Genomic DNA, 20233 nt, shown 5'->3' with positions numbered 1-20233 from the left:
AATAGCACCCTCCCCACCCACCAGTCAGTTTCCTGACTCTGGGCAATTTCAAAGCTCCTGGGACAGTAGACAAGTTATTGTTAACACAAGGCACAAAAAGTAGTTACAACTCTCAGTCTTGAGTATTTTATAGGTGCTTCTGCCTCCATACCAGAAAATGTTAGGCTGTCTCTCTGTTCTTTCCCCAGTTCAAAAACCGGATGATCACCTGTTTAAAGACTGGGGGTGACTGAGTGTGTGACTCATGCCTGTAATTCCAGCATTCCAGAGGCAGAAGCTGGAGGATCTGAAATCCAAGGTCATTCTCTGCCTCATAGCAAGTTTGAGGCTAGCCTGGGCTAGATTAGAGGAGACCCTGCCTCAAAAAGCAATAACAAAGTTACACATGGCCACATTACCACATATGATCCAGAAATTCTACTCTAAGTATGTATCCCAAAGAATTGGAAACAGGTGCTTTAGACAAATGCATGTCTAGGGGTGTTCAGAGAACCAGTTCACATTAGCCAAAAGGTGGAAATAATCTAAACATCCTCTAATTTCTGTAAGAGCAGATATGCAAATTGTAGAATACACAATGGTCAGCTTATGTAGCCATAAAAAGCAATGAAGTAAAATGCATGCTACAATCTGGACGAACCTTGTCTGGATTCTTTGACCTGGCCTGAGAGACCAGGCCCGATGAAGCTGGCCTGTGATATCAGCTATGAGCTAGGGAAGCTGAGGCAGGAGGTTTGTAGGTTTGTAGGTTTGTAGGCTGCCTGGGCACCAGAGTTCAACGCCAACCTGGGCAGCTTAGTGAGCACCACCCCCAACTACACACACACACACACACACACACACACACACACCCGCCGCGTGCTCCAAAAAGACACACGACTCCATTTACATGAAATGTACAAAAAGGTAAATCGATAGAAACAGAAAAGAGATTAATGGCTTTCAGGGACTAGGCAAAGGAGTGACTACGTAATTGGTGCGGGGGTTTCCTTCGGATGGAACCCTTAAGAATAAGGAGGTGAAGTGATTATCGCTGGCTATTCTAAGTGTAATGAGTGCCACAGGATTGTTTTTAAATTGTTTTAAATTGTTATCTCCATGCTTGGTTGAGTTTCATCTCGCTTAAAAAGAAAAAGTTTGAGAACCTTCTCTTTGCCCTTCTCTGGGCTTGGAATCTTCTTCACGGATCTATGGCAAAAGAAACAGTCTTCATCCTGGGGGGAGGGGTGAAGGCCTTGTCGGCAGAAGGACCCCTGCCCCCAGTTGTTTAAGCCGCCGTGCATTCGTCGCAGCGCGCCTTGGGTCCCACTGGGTAGGCACACAGGGTCTGAGTCGTGTCCTGAGGTCGGTGCGCGTAGCCGGGGTCCTTGGGGGGAGGGGGAGCGCACACCCCATCTCTGGAGACACATCCCGCCCATTAGAATCACAAAAGTTGGCGCTGAACTCAGAGTAGGAGGGGGTGCCGTTCCCAGCCTCGTGGAGTCCCCGACGAAAAGGGCCCACGTCAGTCAGGAGGCTCGCGCTAACTCGTGCGGGCGACTGCCACATCCCCGGTGTGGGAAAATGCATTCTTTTGTTGTTGGCGGAGACGGGCCCCTTCCGCAGCTCCCGGGCCAAGGTGGGCAGCGCGGCGGAACCGGGGCTCGGGGAGGTGGGGGATTGCACGGGGCCGCGCTCCCGCCCTCCGCGGCGCCCAAGGAGCGGCAGGCGGCAGCGGCCCGCGAGGGGGCGGCGGCGCGGGGCTTTGTGGCCGCGGCGCGCGCGGCGGGGCCTGGCCGGCCGGGGGCGCGCGGCCGCCCGGCGCCTGGAGCCCGCGGCCCTGCCGGCCGCCCAGCCCGCCAGAGCAGCCCAGGCCGCCGCGCCCGCGCCTCCGCGCCCCTCCCCGGGACTTGCGGCCGCCGCGCCGCCGCTGCAGGTAGGAGGTTGAGGCCCGGAGGGCCGCGCCTGGCAGGGAAAGCGGGCGGAGCGGGAGCGCGGGGGTCTGGCGGGCTCCTGGGCCGAGCCGCCGCGCCCTCCTCCCCGCAGGCCGACGGCCGCCTGCGCGCGCCGCGGTGCCCCGGGAGCCCGGCCGGCCTGCCGCGTACAAAGCGCCGGCGCGCGGGCCTCGCAGACGCACTGGAGCTCCCGGGACGGGAGCTTGGAGCCCGGGGCCCGGGGCTCGGGGCCGGGAGGCTCTTGGGGGGAAACCCGGCTGACCCCGCGGAGCCCTGGTCCTCACATTCCCACTGTGTGCGGGGAACTGTGCTCACCGCTTTTCAGTACTTGTCTCCATTGAGACCCCCTGCCTCCTCCAGTCCGGTCCAGAGGTATAAAGGGCTGGGTCCCTCCTAAAGAGGATCTTAGAAGGAAATAGTGCATCACATCCCTGCCCGACTGACCTTGGGGAAGCTCCTTTACTCTGAGGCTGCTGGGTTGATGTTTCTATAATGGGGGAGTAGGGTGTGATGTAATACCCACCCCCAAGTACTATTGTGAGAGATAATGTGTGTCGGCTGATAGCTAAAATTAAGCACTTCATGTCCCAGGCCCTAGGTCCTAAACAGTTGGCTTGAATTATTAAACCTTCGCCACGGGCAATCTGTAAATTGCAGGAAGGGTTTTTATGTTGGAGTAAGAAACAAGAATTTAGTCTCCTGTTGTGATTGTTGAGAATGGATGTTTTATTGCTATGATAAGTACAAAATGTTTTGCGGTTCTTAGGGGAATGATTCTAGGCTAAATACACATATTTTCACACATTTAAAACTGGAGCTGGAATAACAGGGCCTGAGTTGTGTGTTGGGGATTTTCGCATATCCGAAGAGACCATGCGTGTGTAGTTATCCAGGAAATTGTTGAAAGTTAATAAAATAGTTCCTGAGTTTAGGATTGAGGCCAGCTACGAGAGTTTGAGACCGGAGAGCAAGAAAAGGGATGGAGAAAAAGTATTTCAAAAACTGGAGAAAGATGGGGTCATCCGCTTACTCTCCCCACAGCTGCGTCTTGCGACAGGTCCATTCTGAGGCGGTAGCAGGAGAGGTCCCGAAGAAAGATCAGAAGTTGTCTTTCTTTACTCCTGCAGCAGGGTGAAAGCGGTCAGAAGCCATTCGGACACTGTCGATAGGCCTGGAACAGCGTTCCGCGTCTTGGGATGCAGTGGTCCCTGGTAGCATGTTTCAGGAGATGACGATAGCAAACAGCCCCCAAGGTTGATAAGTGGTTAACTTAGCAGGGGCCTAACTGATGTGAAGAAGGGGAGTTGCGACCCTTCCTCACTTAAGTGTCCCAGTGGGCTTGAAGAAACTTTTGAGTTTCAATTTGGGATGGGGGAGAACTGAAAGGCTTTGTAGCCTGCATGAAAAAAAAAAATGAGGAGGACAGGAAATATCCAGGGGCGGCAGTAAGGGGGGAAGGGCAGTAAGGAAAGGAACTGGGCGCTTTAGTCCACCGCCTGCTGGAAGCAGGCTAGCCTCTTCTCCGAGAAGGCACCTTGCCCTCTCCCAATTTCTTACCCAGTGACACCTTTCCAATGAGTGTGCCTGACAGACTTGTTGGATAAAGGAATTTTGTTTCAAACTAGGACTCAGAAGAGAATTTGGGGGTACACAGAGATGCCCAGTGGAAAGAGCAAGTGCTCTGGGGGAGATGGACAGCTGGGACCTCATCTATTTCCTGACTATCATTCACCTTGTGATTATAGTTTGTGCGTGTGAGAGAATATGACTTTTTTTTTCCCCTCAAGTAGTTGGCAGGGAACTCAAACAGCACTTCACTGTATTTTCTGGCTATAGGACATTCATTCATTCAAAAAAAAAAAAAAGGTCTCCAGAGTGCCAGTCCATTGCTGAGTCATGCTACATGCCGAGATGAGTCAGAAATTATATCTTTCCTTAGGAGTTTCCCATTTCAGAGAGGGAGGTGGACACAAAGGGTAAATTGCAGAGTGTGTGGGAAGTGCTACTGGTTGACGTTTATGGTGGGCAGTGTGCTTGCAGAAGAGTAGGTCACCTCCTTCCCTAGAGACTCGGGGCCAGGTGCTTCATGGGATGTGTTGGAGCCCCATGGCAGAGATTCCATGTGTTCTGTGACCTCCTGCCTTTCATCTATCCATGCTACTGAGTCTCAGCTGTGACAGTCTCTCTCTTTAAAAAATGCAGTTGCAGCGTACCTAGAACTTGTAAGCTACTTGCTCTCGTGCAGTCCAGAGAACGGTGAACAGTAGTTGAATGAGTGAATTATTAAGTAGATAGCGGCAGACGGAGAAAAGCCAGAGCTGGGTAGCAAAACATCAAGTTGGGCCATCTGCATCCAGCAGAGATGACTGGAGGTAGAGCAGTTGATAGAACAACCACAGACTAGAGGGCTTACAGGTATGCAGCTGAAATCCACCGGGGAAGCCCCATTGAGGTAGTCAGCTGGAATTCCCAATCATGGGTCCCAGGTAGCTTGGGCTTGTCTCCTCAGGTAAAAGAACAAATAGCAACAGATAGAGAAAGAACATAGTCAAATTGGGAGTTCCCAACTGGCAGGATCCTAGGCCCGAGGACCCTCCCCATCCACTCCACGGATGAGCTTCAAGTTCAGTTAAGCTGGTTGCAAACAGTCTACCGCCTAACTCTCCTCTAGGACAAGATGTGCATAACACCCACTGTGGCTTACTGTTTTGCTTATTACAGAGTTAAGGAGTCAGCCTTCCCCAGGAGCAGGAGCCTTGGAGGAGACAATGGAAGGCCTCCCCAAGCCCCAGAGTCAGCTTTCACAGGCTTAAGCCGCACAGGACAGTTATAATACATTATAACCAGTATAATGTATGCCACACTGTCTAAACTCATTTTGGAAGAAAAGCTGTTACATATAAACAAGAGTGTAAGCATTCAGCAGGCTTTAGAACAGTTACATGGGAGCTGAGCAGTTACACAGGAACTGGGTCTGTTAGGATAAAATAAAATAAAAAACGGTACTGAATGACCTTGGGCAAAGATCACAGGCAGAGGACGTCCGAAATAAACCGAGCCATGAGAAGGTAGCATGAAGGTGAGTTTGGTTTGATTGGATTGAAAGACACAGTAGGTGGGGCAGATGGAGGAGGTGCTTGTAGTCAGGCAGGATGTAGAAAAGCCCTGAGTGATGCACAAGGAGTTTGGACTTGTTTTATTATGTAGGAGGTGGAAGAGATGTCACGGGATACAAGCAGAGTGTGCCATGAGCACTATATTTTAGGACCATCTCTCTTCGACCCTATAGGGAGGGACACAGTGGGCATTTGGGAGACCAGTTGGAAGTTAAGGTCTTACAGAAGGTACAAGCGGTGAGAACAGGGGAGATGGAAGTAGACACTGAAGTACATTGTAGAATGGAGTTTTGTCAGAAAGTTGCGCGTGTTGGAGAACATGCTGAGGACCTTGGCTTGGGAAGCCTCCTGGCTATGGCTGAAATCACCAGTCGTCATGAGACTTGTAGACAGTGGGGGAATAATTAGTATGGCTTTAGCTCTCTGGAGAATTGATAATTTCTGAGGTACCCATATGGGGCAGTAATAGAGGAGGTTGGTAGGGAAATGTCAATACGTCTGAACAAACACTGAGCATCTCCTGTGTGTGAAAGATGCACATAAAGTGTAGTTCCCCCTTGACAGAGCAGATGGATTGCAGTGCGGAAAAATTGTAAGAGCTGAGTACTTGATAGCCTTGGGCTAGAGCAGATCTGAGAGTCAGTCTTCTGATGTGGGAGTGAAGGAGAGTGTCCTGGCTAAGCCAAGAAGCAGGATGCTGTAGAACACCCTCAGAAGGGCACCTTCTGCATGTCAGAAGCACTTCCCGAAGGGTAGGCTTTAATAATGAATCTAAAGGCGTTTCAGGGGCGCTTTAAGATGGAGCTGTGGAGGAGATTAAGTAAGGGACCGGGACTTTTAAGAATGCTCACCCAGTTTAAAGTGGGGTTTGTATAAGTGGGAGGACAGAGAGGAGGTGAGGAGTATGAGGAGAGGGGCTTGCCTTAAACACAAGGCTCATCCACTCACAGTCACACTCAGACACAGATGGCAAAAATAACCCCCAAGTTCTATGGCTGCCTGGAGAGAGTGGGGGCAACACAGTAGACAAGGCAAGGTCAGTGCTGGTGCCAAGCCCTCTAAAAAGAAAGGAGGAGGAGAGGAGGAGAGGGCGTCGGTGGGTAGCTGTCCTGGGCAGACAGGTTTGAGCCTGTGAGCCATGAGAGCCACAGTCATCATGGGTCTCTGAAAAGCTGCCATTTCTACTTCCCTTAGGGCTTTCCTGGTATTCTCAGGAAACTAGAAAACTAAAATTTCCTGATTAATCCCATGTCAAAAAGATATTTTGGACAGTAGAACATGTAACTGTAATTAGTAAACAAAACAACAAAATAAATGGCAAGCAGGTGTATGGCTACATGAATAGCAACTATGGATCAAATGCCTGCGGGCCTTACCTACTTTACCTGGAATTGCTAAATGTACAAAGCTAAACCTGTGTACAGCCTTAAAGCAAGGACTGCTGGAAGGTGCCAGGATCATTTCATTGTGCTGCACAGTATTTTATTTCACTGGTCCAAAGCCCTACTAGCTTAACGAACAATCAGAAAATGCTGTCCATGTGTCTTTGGCAGTATTGGGCTGTGGAAATTAATTTGCAGAGGAACGACTGCTAATCTGGACCACCCGCCCTGGATGGGACTTAGAAAACACCTGCTTTAGCTGTAATTTAGAGCTGAGGAGCTGACAGGGAGGAAAGAGGACTTGCTGCATGCCACGAAATAAGTGTCAGCATGCCCTTACGTTTTCAGTTTTCAGACGACACGTCAGTCAGCTTTCTGCCACTGTGCCTAAACTCTGAGCTAATTGGTTTATAAAAAGAAAAGGCTTGGGTTGGGGGGCAAAGCTGAGCAGTGGACACTTCCCCAGCGTATAGGAAGCCCCAGGCTTAGTCCCTAGCACTGCAGTTAGGAACTGGTAAAGGTCATTGGGGCTCATAGTTCTTGTTTGTTTGAGACAGGTAGCCTTGCCTGGCCGGAAACTCACTATTTAGATGAAGCTAGCTTTGAACTCATAAAGATCCACTTGCCTCTGCTTCTTGAGCACTGGGCTTAAAGGTATGTGCCACACACCACATCTCTTTAAGGTCTTCAGTTGGCCCTATTGGTTTGGGCCTGTGGCAGGGCAGTGTGGCAAGATGGGAGTATGTGGCTGGGAAAATGATTTATCCTAGACTAGGGAGCAAAGAGAAGATGAGGAAGGAGCTAGAGTTCTACTTCCTCCTCGGGTGTAACTCTCTGTGTCCTGAAGCCACCTCACTAGATCCTCCCCTGGATGGTTCCAATTCTTTGTGAGAATGTCACTGGGCACCAGGCCTCAACACAAGGGGCTCTGCAGAACGCTTCGGATCTAAATCCCAGCAGATGGGATGTGGAGGGAAGGCTTGAGAGCACCTCGGAGAAAAGGGCACCTTAGTGGGAAGCTGTGAGGAGCAAGCTTGGAGATAAACCATGACCTTTCAGCAGCAGAGGGCCCCCCCCCCCCCCTTATCAGCTCCCCGAGAAGCCCGTACTTGTGCCAAGCCTTAGATTTCTCATTTGCGAAGAAAGAAAGGTTGGATGGGGTCTTTTTCATTATAAAGTTTTTAATATGCTACGGTTTAGGTTTTTTTCAAAGGACAGTTATTTTCAAGGTGATGAACTAGGAGATAGGATGGTAAGGGAAAATAGGAACCTGCCTTTACTTTTTAAAGACAGACAAATCTGTTGGCAGGCTTCCATGGGAGGTGCACGCCGTTTCCCTCAGCCCGCCCACTGCTGCTACGTATAATGTGTTATGATTCTATTTTGTTGTGATGGTCATTTGTTTCTAGTGAGCATTAAGGTTCTTGTTCTAGGAACAGCTCTGTCCTGGGGTATCTCTGCCATTGTTTCTCACACTGTCTCTTTCTGTGGTACAAATCTCTGTGCTGTGTTCCATATTTATGGACCTGCAATCTCTCTACCTTAGGGAACATCAGTCTCTTTGATACCAGCTCAGGGCTGCTGCTCTTTCAGGACACATGCATCTCAGTGCCTCTGTATTCGCTTCCTCCCTTCCCCTGTGTGTGCCCAGACACATCCTGGTCACAGCATCCTGTAACACAGCCCTCTGTATATATTGCTTTCTCCCTATGAACATTGTCCTACCCAGGGTGCAGATCCTTTCTTATTCTCCCTCCCCACTTAAAAAAAAAGTCTGAATGGCCTCCTTTGGCTCTTTCTGTTCCCATCCTTGTCTGTCAGATGGCCTCTTGTTCACAGGAGGGCAGGCCCACTCTCTCCTCCCCTGAGCAGTCACGGCACATGGTCCTTTGTTATGGTGTCCCTTCCTGAATGCCATTCCCTGCAGGCAGCAGCCTGTGTCGGTGTGCTTCCCAAGAAGTGGGGGTTCACCTACCTTTGTGTCTCCCATATATTTTAGAGCAGTGTTTAGCCTTCTGTAGGAATGCATCTATATTGGCTAAATGTTGTGTCTGTGAAATAAGAAGCTGGTAAATACATATTTGAGAGCACATGTTATATACATCGTGCTACTTTGGGAACAGTTTAGGGGGACAGAACAGAGACAGCCGCACAGTGCACCAGAGCTCGGTGCTGATCTGGTCACTCACACTGTGGGGCTTTGTGCAGGCTCAGGGTTGTTAATCCATCTCACAGGCCATACACTGGCCTACACAGAGGTGCGGTCTGAAAGTCGGTCAGGATCCGAGCCCAGGTTTCTGTATGCCCTATCTTGCTTCATTTCACTTCACCTTGGGAGCCTGGTTTAGGACTGTCCTGACCCCTGTCTGAGGTCTCCATTCCAGCTTTTCAGTTACAGGGATTAAGTTTAAAGAGTGATTCCCACCCCACCCCACCCTTAAAACAGTAATAGAAACAAAACCTTTGTAATTTCTCTAGACTTTGCTCAAGCTTTAAGACTTAGTTTCATCCTTACTGGGCTTTAAAATCACATTGATCTTCTTTGGTTGCTGTAGCAAAATACCACAGATAGAAAGGCCTGCACGCAGAAGCTTTCTTCCATGTAGTTAGTGGCTGAGAAGACCAAGGTCAGGATGCTGGCAAGAGAGGTTTCCTCCTGAGGCTTTTGGCTTGTCAGTCATTGCCATCTCAGTGTGCTCACACCCCCACCCCCATTTGTCTACAGTGGGAGGGAGGGAGTGTAAGGTCTCTGATCTCTCTTCCTATAGGGTACTTACTACCAGTTGGACCAAAGGCTCATACCTAAGGTCTCATTAAATCTTAATTACTTCTTTAAGTATCCAATCCCAAATTCAACCCACTAGAGACTAGGGATTTGGCAATGGACGTTGCTAACACACGATCATTCAGTTCACAACAGCCTCTTTTCCTTTTAAGGTGAATATTAAATGAACTAGTTCCTGGTCATCAGCTTCTGGTAGTTTAATCAGTGCTAGCGGTTTGGGAATTGTGCTAATCGCTTTGTTCTTTTACGATATTAGAATCACTGTGCTCTTTTTTGTAGACCTGTCTTCAGCTCTTTGCCAAGCCCCAGGGGAACTTTCACTGCATTTGAATTTTGCTGTTTTATTGACTTTTTTTTTTTTTTTTTTTTTACTTTAATGCAGCTTTTAGTGAACTTGTAACGCAGCTTTGTCTTATATGACATTCTGCATGTGGCTGGTAGTTTTATACCTATATAAAATGTATATATGCATTCGCTGTCTACTGGAGCCCAGCTGTGTGGGTCAGTGGGCTGCCGTGTGATTACAGCCACGATAAGAACAGGCAATATACCAGCAGAACTGCGGCCATATGGAGGGATTGCTACTGAGTAGAGCAAAGGCCAGGGAAGGCTGCCCAAGTCTAGCAAAAGCCCATGCAACAGGGAAAGGCTGCTATGCTGCCATCTGTAACCTATTATGGACATGGCGGAAGAGTTCTAAGCTAGATGATGCTTTTTGGCCGTGGTATTTCTGGCAGTGGGCTTTGCTAGGGAGATCTCTTCCTTCAGAAGTTGTTTGATGAGAACTGTCAGTCAGGCGCTCCTGTGGGATGCCAGCCTGCCTCCAGGGCGGGGACCATTTAGAGCTCTGCATTATCTCCATAGTTACTTCAAGACAGTTTCTTATCAGATCAGTGGAGAAACTATTTCAGAGTTCTGATTAGACTGAGGGTGGGTGGTTTGGTAGGGGAAGGTGTGGGTCTTCAGATTAAGAGAGGGGGAGGAGGTGATGGTGGCAAAGGGAGTGCGGAGGGGGAAGAGGGCAGAACCAACACATGGATATGGTTAGAGCAGACCCAGCTCCCCATCCCTCGACAACCTCCCCCCCCCACCCCCCGCCTCCAAGCTGTCCTATCAATATCCTTTGCCAGCAGACCACTGGATTGCTAAATAATATCATTTAGCTGGGAGCAGAAACCATCACTGGATCTGAAACGAAAGAACTACCCAGAGCAGAGAAATGTGGGCTTTGAAGGCATGTTCTGGCTTTGACTCCTGGTTCTGCCACTTGCTATAGCTGTGATCGTGGCAGCTTCCTGGGCCTCAGTTTCCTTATCTTGGAAATAGAAATAACAATTAGTTTGTAGAGTTAAGCAGCCTACTTTACAGGACTGTTGGGAATCCGTAGGGGGAAATGTTAGGGGTACAAAAGCTTGGGGCTCACACCAGAATCCCGTTTAGCTTGCTGTAGAACACAACCACATGGCCCGGAGAGGCCTGGTGTTCTACGAAATTAAGCAAAGTAAATTAGCAACTCTGGTTGTACTTAGCTAGTGATTAAATAACAGTTTAGTTAATAGGCTGTTAATGGTCCCCAGGTGTTGGTAATTCTGGGTATTTGCTTTTGAGAGCAGTTGTATAATTTCTTCTGGTACTTAGATTTTTCTTTAACAGAAAAATTGAAGTGTAACGGATGATGCTCTCAAGAGCGATTTAGGGGAAGATGAAATGGTGTGCTGTACCTAAGCCATTCGGTCTAACTACAGTCTAAGTTACAGTAGGAATCCTGTAGAACTCAGCTGCTCTTACTAGGGCTCAACTGACCACCTTTAAGGCAGAACTCTGCAAAGTTTGACACCTTCACCCCCACCCCAACCCCATCCCTTTCCATCACCTCCTGATGGCAGCCTGTGGCCCTGCACACATTGCAAGGAAGACTTCTCAAATCGCTTGGCAGTTAACTTCAGTTCTACCGAGTGTCAGAGAGACCGAACCCTAGAGTGTGGTTTGTTTGAGTGAGAGCCAAGATCATAGGACATTAAGCAACAAAGGGACTTTTTTTTTTTTTTTTGCCTCCATAGCAGGCATAGAATTGGACTGTTAGCAACAAGAGCAGAGGAAGTGGACACACAGAATCCGGCATGCTGTACATGGGATGTAAGTCAGCACCATGGTTTACCAAGACATTTTGAATGCATAAATCTTTTGAGGCAGCAATTCATTTTCTAATTTTCTTTTTTTATAGTTAAGGTAAGAGAAATATTTATTTAAAAAATATACATACACACATATATGCTATAACTAAAATAACTTTACACCTAACAGAAAAAGGGGTGAGTAAAATATTTTCTATTTGTGAATTAGAAATCTGAGTCATTTGAGGAACAATTCTTAAAAGAGTGGGGGACACATGGGGAAGGTAGACATATATCTCCTGAGGCAGAGGCCTTGGTGTAGGGGAGGCAGAATCAGGTCTGGGAGCTGGCAGGTTTTTCTTTTAGGGCATCTACTGTACCCACTGATACTAAAATAAAAGCTCTAAATATATATTAATATATGTACTTATATATATTAATAAAACACCAGAAAGTTGGACACAGGCTTGTTTTAAGATAGAGAGGACATGGAAGAGGGCAGCTGAGTGGGACCTGTGCTGGCGAGTTTTAGTGTGGGGAGCATTGGATTATAGTGAGTAGACATTGATGAAGGTAGAGAATTAATGTTGATCCGTGGGGAGGAAGAAGCCCTGATTGGGCGCTACTGGGGGTGGGAGGGCTACTAAAGCAATATAATCAAAGCATGTGCTTGAGAATTTAAGGGAGCTAGGGATACATCTTTGAAGAAAAATGGCCCCTTTCTTACACTTGCTTAAGGTTTTAGGCCGACCTGCCTTTGACACATACTTAGTTGTCTTTGTAACCCTGGTTGTCTTTGTAACCCTGGTACTCCATGTGCCCCGCATGACAGTGAAGACGGAGGCCTGGTGGAGGCGGGGCCTAACCTCCCTAGTAGTAGTCATTGTAAACCTGACTTGGGATGAGCTGTCTGTCCAGCATTGTGCAGGTCCTGATCAGATTCTGTTGTCCTCATGTACAGCCCCAGTTTCAAGGCTTCTGATCTGGTCCTGTCTGGTCCAGCCTCAGTCTAATAGGAACTCTATTCTAGTAGGAACTCTGCAGGTTACTGAGTTAGTTTGTTAATAGGATTTTTATTGGATAGTTTTTAAGATTTAAAAAAAAAAAAGTGTATGTGTGTGTGTGTGTACCACATGGCCTGTGGGTGCCTGTAGAAGCCTGAAAAGGACATTAGATCACCTAGAGCTTGAGTTGGTTGTGAGCTGCTCAACAACTCAGCTCTACTGGGGTGCTGGGAACTGAACTCTGGAAGAGCATCAAACACTCTTAATTGTACAGCCATCTCTCCAGCGCCCATGATGGGATTAAAAAAAAAAAGCCATGGACTAAATGGGATCCCGAATCAAAACAGAAAAGAAAAGAAAAGAAGTCACAGCCTTTTCCCCATGTACACACACACACACACACACACACACACACACACATCTTTTTTTACCCTTGTGGAAACGTTCAAATACACAAAATAATTGAGAAAACAACTTAACGAACTTGCTGTCTCTCTCACTCTTGGTGTTCAGGCGACCTCACTTTTCCATAGCAGGACTCCTTTCCAGGTGGTCTAGAACTCACTATGGGCTCCAACCCACAGGAGTCCACTTGCCTCAGCCTCCCAAGCAGTAGTGGGTTACAGATGTAAGCTACCATGGCTAGCTTCCACCTCACATATTGAAGAAGGACCTGAGGTTGTCCTAGGTAATCACATAAGTCAAGGATACTGAGCTGAAATTAATAAATTGAGCAAGCTGTTTATTTCCAAAGCCGCCTGACTTGGGGGGGGGGGTGGCTAAGCAGCTCCTTCCGTTAAGCAGAGGCAAGTTAGGATTGAGAGTAATATTGTAGGTGCCACAAAGACTCCTGGGAAATTGACTCGGAGATTGTGAAATCCCATGATTTCCGATAAAGTTGTGGATGTTTTCCTGTGACTCAACATTAATGAAAACGAAGTTACTTGCCTCCTTTTAAAAGAAAGGAACTGCATGGTGGTGGTGGTGGCACACACCTTTAATCCCAGCACTCGGGAGGCAGAGGCAGGTGGATTTCTGAGTTCGAGGACAGCCTGGTCTACAAAGTGAGTTCCAGGACAGCCAGGGCTATACAGAGAAACCCTGCCTCGAAAACACCAAAAAAGAAAGAAAAAAATAAAAAAGGAAAAGAAAAGAAAGGAACCAAGGTAGGGACTCGGTGACTTGTGACATTTTGTAGTACTAGAGTTGGTAATTCTTGCTTTCAACTTCCTTTTGCAGGCTAGCCAACGACCAGGAGAAATAGAGTGGAAAATGCAAAACAACGAAATCATTAAACCTGCCAAGTACTTCTCGGAGCTGGAGAAGAGCATCTTGCTTGCCTTGGTAGAGAAGTACAAGTATGTGCTGGAATGCAAGAAGAGCGACGCGCGGACTATTGCTCTCAAGCAGCGGACCTGGCAGGCCTTGGCCCACGAGTACAACTCGCAGCCCAGCGTGTCGCTGCGGGACTTCAAACAGCTCAAGAAGTGCTGGGAGAACATCAAGGCTCGGACCAAAAAAATTATGGCCCATGAGAGGCGGGAGAAGGTGAAGCGCAGCGGGAGCCCATTGCTGAGCAGCCACGTCCTGGACAAGGAGAAGATCAGCAGCATGCTGCCGGAGCAGCTGTACTTCCTTCAGAGCCCACCGGAGGAGGAGCCCGAATACCATCAGGATGCGGCCGCCCAAGGTACCCCTCCCCACGCAGCGGGCTGCGCTGGCTGCAGCCGCTTGATACTGCAATTGTGAAATGATTCGTAGTGAGGAAACTTGTAAGAAATGTTGATATCAGACTGGGGTGTTGCAGTTATGTCATTGCTTAACCATAAAGAGCTGTGTGTGTATCACGCTCGTTAAGGAGGCATGGTTGCTTAGCACAAGCTGTCTCCACTTTATTAAAGGAAATTGGATGGAGATTTATATTCATTGAGTTGGCCTTTTAAAAAGTTATTATTGAGGGCCTGCTGTGTCAGATACAACACTCAGAAGGCCATGCTAAACGAGTAAACTATTTCCAGTTAAGAAACAGAAGTCCAAATTAGTGACTAGCGAGATGGCTCCGTGGCTCCAAGCCCTCGCTACTGCTCTTACAGGGGACCAGAGTTCTGTTCCCAGAACCCACACTGGGCAGTGTAACTCTGCCCCTGGGCATCAATACCCTCTCTGGTGTGTGCAGGCACCCACATGCTCCTAAGCATAGCCTCATCTAGGTATATACACATAAAGATAGATTAAAGAATCTTTAAAAAGTAAGACAGCACCTTTAAAAACTAGCGTATCAGAGACCAAATGAAGCAAACGCCCTTTAGCATTCACTCAGATCCATACTGATACTTTTAACCACTGTAATAATTGTGATGGCCCAAAGTTTTTATTTGTGGCGTTTTAGAGAAGTCCTAGGGACAAAGGTTAAATTTTAGCATACTCCCGTGGAAAAGAGCAAAAAATCACACGTCGTTCTTAAGAATCAAGAAGGGACTGTTGATAATCAAAGTTGTCCTGATAACTTGTAGTTTCAAAAGGCTGGCATCAAGGGGTGCCTCATGTTGTCCCCAGGCAGGCAGAGAGTGTACAGATAAATTTTCAACAGTTCCTGACCCTTTTAGGACAGGAAGTGGCCTCTTTATATAAAGATCCACCGCAGTTTGCAGAGGAAGGTCGGTGAGGACACTCCAGGGCTGCACAGAGGTGCTCTAAGGACCGCAAGCTTGCTGGGGAAATCTGCCTCTTAGCTTGCAGAGCACTGAAGCCAGTGTCCCCAGAGTACACAGAGCTCTCAGGGACTGGCTCTTGTTAATTAAAAGTCATAAGAAACTGTCTGAAACCATGAGTGCTGTGTGGAGTGAGAAAGGTAATTACCACGTGAGCCAAATCCAGACTCTTGATTAACACGTTTCCCTATGAGCAGATCATCCAGGCAAGCTAAATTAGGACATAAACTTGGCTTGCTAATCAGCTGATCAAGGCTGAGTCCAGGCTGGGTGATGAGGGTGGTGAGGGTCGTGGGCCTCTATCATTTCCTGATGTTCGGGACCCGTCCGGAGTTTGATCCGTGGGTTCCTACGCCAAGTTAACTCTTGGCACCTACAGTTAGTTCACACGGGCACTGCCAGCTCTCTCTCTCTCCTCCGCTTCTGTGTGGCACCCACTTCCTTTGCTTAACTTTGTAGCTCCCTCACTTTCGATCTTGTTGGCCACAGAGCATCCAGTCAGTACCACACTGTAGGAGTGGTTCTGGGGATGGAGGGAAGTGAGTTAGCAGTGTTACTTCCCACATGGCTAGCTGTCCTTGGGTCTAGACGACTGCCGTTTGTTTAGCAAAAGTGTGATTATTATGTATCAGTTTTACAGGTATTCTTTTTATTGATACAAATTACATTTACTGTGTGTGTATATGCGTGCGTGTGTGTGTGTGTGTGTGTGTGTGTGAATGTATATGTGTGTGTGTATGTGTGTGAGTGAATGTGTGTGACATGTGATGGTCAGAGGATCACTTTTGGGCATTTTCTATCCTGTGAATCCTGGGGATTGAACTCTGGTGTCAGGCTTGGTGACAAATAGCTTTATCTCACCAGCCCTCATAGGGTTCATTTTGGGAACAAAACACCTTTCCCCCCCCACACACACTTTTAAATCCATTCTCTCTCTCTCTTTGTTTGTTTGTTTTGTTTTTTTGAGAAAAGGTTTCTCTGTGTAATCCTGGTAGTCCTGGAACTCACTCTCTGGACCAGGCTGGCCTCGAATTCTTAGATCCCCCTGCCTCTGCCTCCGAGCGCTGGGGCTCAAGGTGTGTGCCACCACTGCCCAGCTTTCTTTCTTTTTTTATGTTTCAGATTTAGTTTTATTATGTATCCCTGGCTGGTCTGGAGCTCTTTATATAGACCAGACTGTCATTGAGCTCAGAGAGGTCTGACTCTGCCTCCCAAGTACTAGGATTAAAAGTGTGCACCACGACATCTGGCCAAAATAAGAATTCTTAGCTAGTGGCGCACGCCTTTAATCCTAGCACTCGGGAGGCAGAGGCAGGCGGATTTCTGAGTTTGAGACCAACCTGGTCTCCAAAGTGAGTTCCAGGATAGCCAGGGCTATATAGAGAAACCCTGTCTGGAAAAACCAAAAAGGGGGAAAAAACAAAACAAAAAACCAAAAAACCAACCAAACAAACAAAATAAGAATTCTTTCTGTGGTGACATTTGTTAGAGACTCATTTGCAAGAAATTTATTAAAATTTATTTGATTTTACACACGTGTGATTTTATGTATGTATGTATGTACATACACACACACACCAAAAGTTCCCTCTCCCCCTTCTTCTGTCCCACTTCCCTCTCCCTCCCTCCTTCCTCCCTCTTTTTCCCTATCTTCCTTCTCTCTCTGTCCTTCCTGCCCTCCTTCTCCTCCTCCCTCCCTTTCACCCTCCTCTAACCCTCTCTCCCTCCTCCACCCCTACCATTCTCCCTCCCTCTCTGTTAACTCCCTCTCTCTCTTCCTTCTCCTTTCTCTGTCTCTCACACACAGTAGTAATTAAATTAAACAAACAGAAGTCGCCAGAGATCCTTTCTGGCACGTGGTGGGGAAAGTAGAAGGTTTGAACATAGTGTGTTGGTTTTGTATTTTCAGAGCTTCAGTTCTAATACAGCACCCCCAAGTGGCAGGAAGCTAGTAAGCAGTTGAGATGCGAGTGGAGACAAGTGAGATGTTCTGTAATCACACACCACATTCTGAAGCTTTAATGCCACCAGAAAAACCTCAGCAATAATTTAATGTTAATTACATGTTTAAATAAGTTTTTATATATTCTGGATTTGTCAGAGACTTTCTTAACACGCCCAACAGTGTTTTAACACAGCGGCCTTACACTTAAGGAACATACTGAGGAACGTGTTTATAAGAAAACCAGCATTTGTCCTGTAAGCACCAGTTCTTTAAAACACTTTCCAGTGTGCAGATGCGGTGCTCTGTGATAATTTAATTATCCCTTCTGTGGAACAGGTAGGGAGAAGGGTGGCCAAGTAGGTAGAATGGCAGGTTAAATAAATACCAACCCAGGTAGGTCATCAGGGTTGGCACAGCACCCTTGCATTGAGCCATGTCTCTCGCCACTTGGATACATTTAAGAGAACTAGGCATGTTTAGTAGCAGCCTCATATTTGGGAGAAGTAATATTTAATTTTGAATGCATTGTATCTCTAATTTGAAGCTATAATAAAGTCATGTGAACATTTCCTTCTAGGTCCCATTGTTCTTTTAGGCTGTGACCTCAGGTACAGAGGACTGTGGCATATTCCAGTTGTGGCGCTCCTGCACCCTTGGCCTGTGGCACGGTCCTCTTGTGTATTAGTTCCGTGTGTATTTTCTTCTGATGCTCATGCCTACTCCATCCTCCTGTATTACACCCAGATGGGTCTGCCACGTATTAGCATTCCCTCACATGCATTCCTTAAACCCCAGCTATGGCTAGCTCTCCCTTTTCACTTTTCTCACCTGGAGTAGTGAGGTTAAGATCTGGGTCCACTGACGCGTGTAAACCCAGCCTTTTAATTTTAGTTCAGATGTAAAAGCCTTCCTTATGCACCCACCCCACTGTTCAGATTTTCCCATCACCCCTTTCCTCCGTTCTGAAGAGGATAATGAGATTGTCCTGCACAGTTTTCTTCTCGTCTTTTCATAGCTGTAGGAGGCTTTTCCCGTGGATGCTAATTTTACTCAAATTACCCAAGTGATAGAACACCCTCTTGGCTGTGTGCTCCTGCATCCCAGAAAGCCTTCCTACTCTTTGCATAGAATTGGGTTTTCTACTTTGGGTGGCATTGTTTCACCTGGGAGAGAGATGGTGGGGTGTGTGTTTGCAGCAGGCTACTATCCCCAGGCTAGGCTTTTTCCAATCAAGGGATGGTTCAGCCTATCTGAGTACTTGCATCTGTATTGCTGCTAATGTTTGTTTGAAGGTCACTTTACTACTCTGCATGGCTTTGAGTCCTGTCTTCTGCCAGTCTTAAGAGGTGTAGCCATTTTTCTATGGAATGTATATTTAGCACACATTTTTAAAGGGGTAGTTTAAAAGAGTCATTTCTTTCTTACGGACATTAAGATGCTATGATTTTTATTGTTATGCAGACCTGGATCTGAATCCTAGATTTTCATGCAGCCAGATGGCCTTGGATACTGTAGTCACACTGTCTCACAGGGCTATAAAGATTAGATATGGATTGTACCTGTTGTGGTGCACATGAGCGGCAGCGCCTTCATTGCTGCCACTGGGTCCTTGAAGCCTAGAACTGAGATAAAGATGAACAGTGGGGAGTTGGGAGAAAGCCTTACGTCATGATGTCATGATGGATAACTTTTAAAGACTCCTACAAGAGGAATCAAAGCTCCGAGGCTACAAGTGTCCACAGAAGTCTTCAAAAAACAAAGACATTTTCAGATCTAAGCTTTTCAGATTAGAAAGGTAATGGGGTAGATGCTCCCATTTGAGGGCCTCTGTCCAGTTACTGTTCCCCATTCTTTTGTCCAGTGCCAGTCCCTCAGTTGTGTCAGGTGGAGAGAGAAGTGTCCCACTGTGTCAGTTAAGTGCACATGCATGTTCAGTGCTCAGTGCTGCCCCAGGCTTTGCTGGGCTCTGGGTGAGAGTGGAGTGAGGCAGGGTCTGTCCCCAAATTGCTGGGGACTTGAGAGGAGGAAACAACCAGAGGCTCTTTTCTTTCTTTCTTTCTTTCTTTCTTTCTTTCTTTCTTTCTTTCTTTCTTTCCTTCTTTCTTTCTTTCCTTCTTTCTTTCTGGTAGGGGAGGGGTTAGATATTCGTTCATTTTTAAAGATTTATTTTTATTTTATGTATAAAATATTATAATTTATGTATATATTTTATGTATCTATGTATGTAGTATATTTTATGTATCTTATATATTTTTAAAGATTTATTTATTATATGTAAATACTGCAGCTGTCTTCAGACACTCCAGAAGAGGGAGTCAGATCTCATTATGGGTGGTTGTGAGCTACCATGTGGTTGTTGGGAATTGAACTCAGGACCTTCAGAAGAGCAGTCAGTGCTCTTAACTGCTGAGCCATCTCTCCAGCCCCTATATATTGGATTTTTTGAGACATGGTTTCTAGTATAGTCCTGGCTGTCCTGGAACTCACTTTGTAGACCAGGCTGGCTTCGAACTTAGAAATCCACCTGCCTCTGCCTCCCGAGTGCTGGGATTAAAGGCAGCACCACCACGCCAGGCGTATATTTTTATTTTATGTCTATGTTTTGCCTGCACTTATATCTTGTATGCACATACATGCACGTAGTGCCCATAGAGGCCAGCAGAGAGCATCAGATTCTCCGGGAACTGAAATCAGGGTGCTGGGAATCAAACCTGGGTGCTCTGGAAGAGCAGCAAGTGCTGAGCCATCTCTCTAGTCCCAGATATATATTTTTGAGACAGAATTCAGCTACCAAGCCCAAGCTAACAACAAACAGTTGTACTGCCTACCTCAGTCTTCTAAGTTGTGGGGTGGGGGCAGATATGAATGATAATACCTGGCTTAGGCCAGGCCTCTGGCAGGTGTTGGCCCAGGAAGATAGAATTTGCAGGAAGGACACTGTCCAGGTGAGAGCCACTGGACTTGGTGAGAGTGCTAGGGAGACATTTCCATTATCTAGATGATATGGAAGCATTCTTTGTAAAAAATTTTTCTCTACCAATAGTTTGAATATTTCAGATTGCTGTATTTCTTATTTAGCCTTACTTAGAGACTACTTCTAGTTGTTACCTTAACCCTTGGAGCGGAACCATCCAGACGGTAGCCATTCTCCTTTCATTAACAGAGCATTTCAAAGTAGGTTTCCCCCAGCAGCCATTATTAACATTCCCAGCGTCCCATCTTCCAGAGTAACGTAATGGACA

General features: G+C 47.0%; 1 protein-coding gene across 3 annotated transcripts in view; it reads left to right on the top strand.

Annotated features, from left to right (window-relative positions):
- Positions 1-1502: 1502 nt before the first annotated feature.
- The window catches only part of LOC110293239 (myb/SANT-like DNA-binding domain-containing protein 3), a 123259-nt gene continuing 104528 nt past the window's right edge, over positions 1503-20233 (top strand). The window contains exons 1-2 of one of the 3 annotated variants that reach the window (XM_021161104.2): positions 1503-1618; positions 13575-14025. In XM_021161104.2, coding sequence (XP_021016763.1) covers positions 13608-14025 — 418 coding nt within the window. In that variant the 5' untranslated portion in view covers positions 1503-1618; positions 13575-13607. Of the gene's footprint in view, positions 1619-1835; positions 1916-13574; positions 14026-20233 lie in introns of those variants that run through there. The other 2 variants (XM_021161106.3, XM_021161103.2) reach the window with 2 other exon arrangements.

This window comes from Mus caroli, unplaced genomic scaffold, assembly GCF_978045245.1.
Source record: "Mus caroli unplaced genomic scaffold, Mus_caroli_1 scaffold_6, whole genome shotgun sequence".
Lineage (NCBI taxonomy): Eukaryota > Metazoa > Chordata > Mammalia > Rodentia > Muridae > Mus > Mus caroli.
This window is presented reverse-complemented; position numbering and strand designations above follow the sequence as displayed.